Below are 1,694 nucleotides of genomic sequence, written 5' to 3' on the forward strand. Positions count from 1 at the left end.
AGCTAGGAAAGAAGAGGGTAAAGTAAGGTATCTGAGGAATTTCCCGTCTGCCCAGGCGTGGCAAACACCAGTAACAACTGAGACGACACACTCCAGGGTCCTCCCCCTCAGATGCCCTGTGTCCTGTGGGGACCAGGAAACTTAAAAAAAAAAAAAAAAAAAAAGGCGGGGAATTGAAAAAAATTTAGGTGAGGGTATGAAACTGACTGCACGATGGCCTTTGGGATGGAGCAGAGATGACCCTCCATAACCTACTTTGGAATAATTCATACCCCACTGCAGATCTGTCACCTGGACCATCAGGCCTGTGTGTTTTTTTTGTCATTTTTTTCCCCACTTCGCAGCACTTGCAAACTAATCCCGAGATGCTGGGGCTTCCAAATAACCTAGACACCCTTCCAGGCTTATCTTACGTTCTGTGGAACCACCAGGCCCCGCGGTTCTCACAGCTGTGTCAGGGGAAGCCTGCCGGACTAGCATTCATCTTTCCGGAAGGCAGCAGCCTCCGTGATGTTTCTGGCCTCCCTCCGATAGGTAGCCAAATGCTGGGATGTGGGTTTTCTTTTTGTGGTGCCGGCTACAAAGCACCCAGACCGCTGATTCCGTTTGGGTGCCAACAATTCCCAAGACTCTCCAAAGAGGCTGAACTCTGCTGAAAGGCATCTGAAGTTCAACAACAGGCGAGGAGGGAGGACGGGACGGGGCAGGGGAGGAAAGAGAGCCAGAGAGAGAGAAGAGAGCTCTCCTTTTCAATTTATCGTTTTTAAAAGCATCTTTTTTGTTGTTTTTTTTCTTTTTTTTTTTTTTCCAGCCAAGACCCAACAGCAACAGGAACAAACCTGATCCACGTGGCAGGATCAAGAGAACCTGAACCCTTTTGCAAGTGTTCTCTCTCCTGACCAGTTGCGCTTCTGCACTTTGTGAGATTTGCAAAAAAAATATATATATATATAATAGATATATATTTCCATAGGAAAACAACCTCGATGTCTTCCCCTATATGAATGATGAAAAGTCAAACTGCATGGTCTTAAAAAAGAACAAAACCAAAAACACCATGAAACTTAACAACAGGTGGAACGGGGTGGGGGAGGAATTACAGAAAGAGATTCCAAACGAGAAGGAACCATGAACATGAGTCCCAGGCTGGTGCCCTTGGCCAGAATTCCAGCGCCGCCTTTGCTGAGTGGTTTGTCTAAGGTGCTCCGGGGTCCCTCACGCTGGGCGAGAGAAGTGTCACTGCCATGTCCGGGTCTCTTCCCTTCCGCTCCGTCACGCCCCAGCCATCCTGGCGGGCAGGGTGCCCTTGGCTATCGGCCCGCTGAGCCGGGGGCCGGTTCCTTCAACACTCATCTTCTTGGTATATTTGTTCATCCAGCTCCTGGGACTCAAGATGCTCCAGACGGTCTGTTCGGCCACTCATGATTTCATCCGGGGTTTTCATAAACCTTTGGAAGAGCAAATGGTGGCGTGAAGAGGTTACAATTTCCTAAAGTTGTCTTTACCTTGAACTCTAAAAAGAGAGTTCCCATCGCCTATCACATAGCTGGAGAGCTACTGAACCTGGTCATAACGCTAACTTAGCCCAAATTAGAAAAAGTTACCCCTTCCTCTGACTGCCTGAAAGTTGGCAAAACAATGATAAACAGAAGTCTAGGATGACTGTGAAGATGGAGCCGTGTGATGCATTCCTG

General features: G+C 48.2%; 1 protein-coding gene across 1 annotated transcript in view; it reads right to left on the bottom strand.

The window, feature by feature from the left end:
- Window positions 1-793: 793 nt before the first annotated feature.
- ETV6 (ETS variant transcription factor 6) overlaps window positions 794-1,694 on the bottom strand; it is a 243,749-nt gene continuing 242,848 nt past the window's right edge. Inside the window, exon 8 of the mRNA XM_007469341.1 lies at window positions 794-1,448. Within this exon, the coding sequence (XP_007469403.1) occupies window positions 1,343-1,448 (106 nt within the window). The 3' untranslated portion in view covers window positions 794-1,342. The remainder of the gene's footprint in view (window positions 1,449-1,694) is intronic.

The sequence above is a fragment of the Lipotes vexillifer genome, unplaced genomic scaffold, assembly GCF_000442215.2.
Source record: "Lipotes vexillifer unplaced genomic scaffold, Lipotes_vexillifer_v1.1 scaffold395, whole genome shotgun sequence".
In the NCBI taxonomy this organism is placed as follows: Eukaryota; Metazoa; Chordata; class Mammalia; order Artiodactyla; family Lipotidae; genus Lipotes; species Lipotes vexillifer.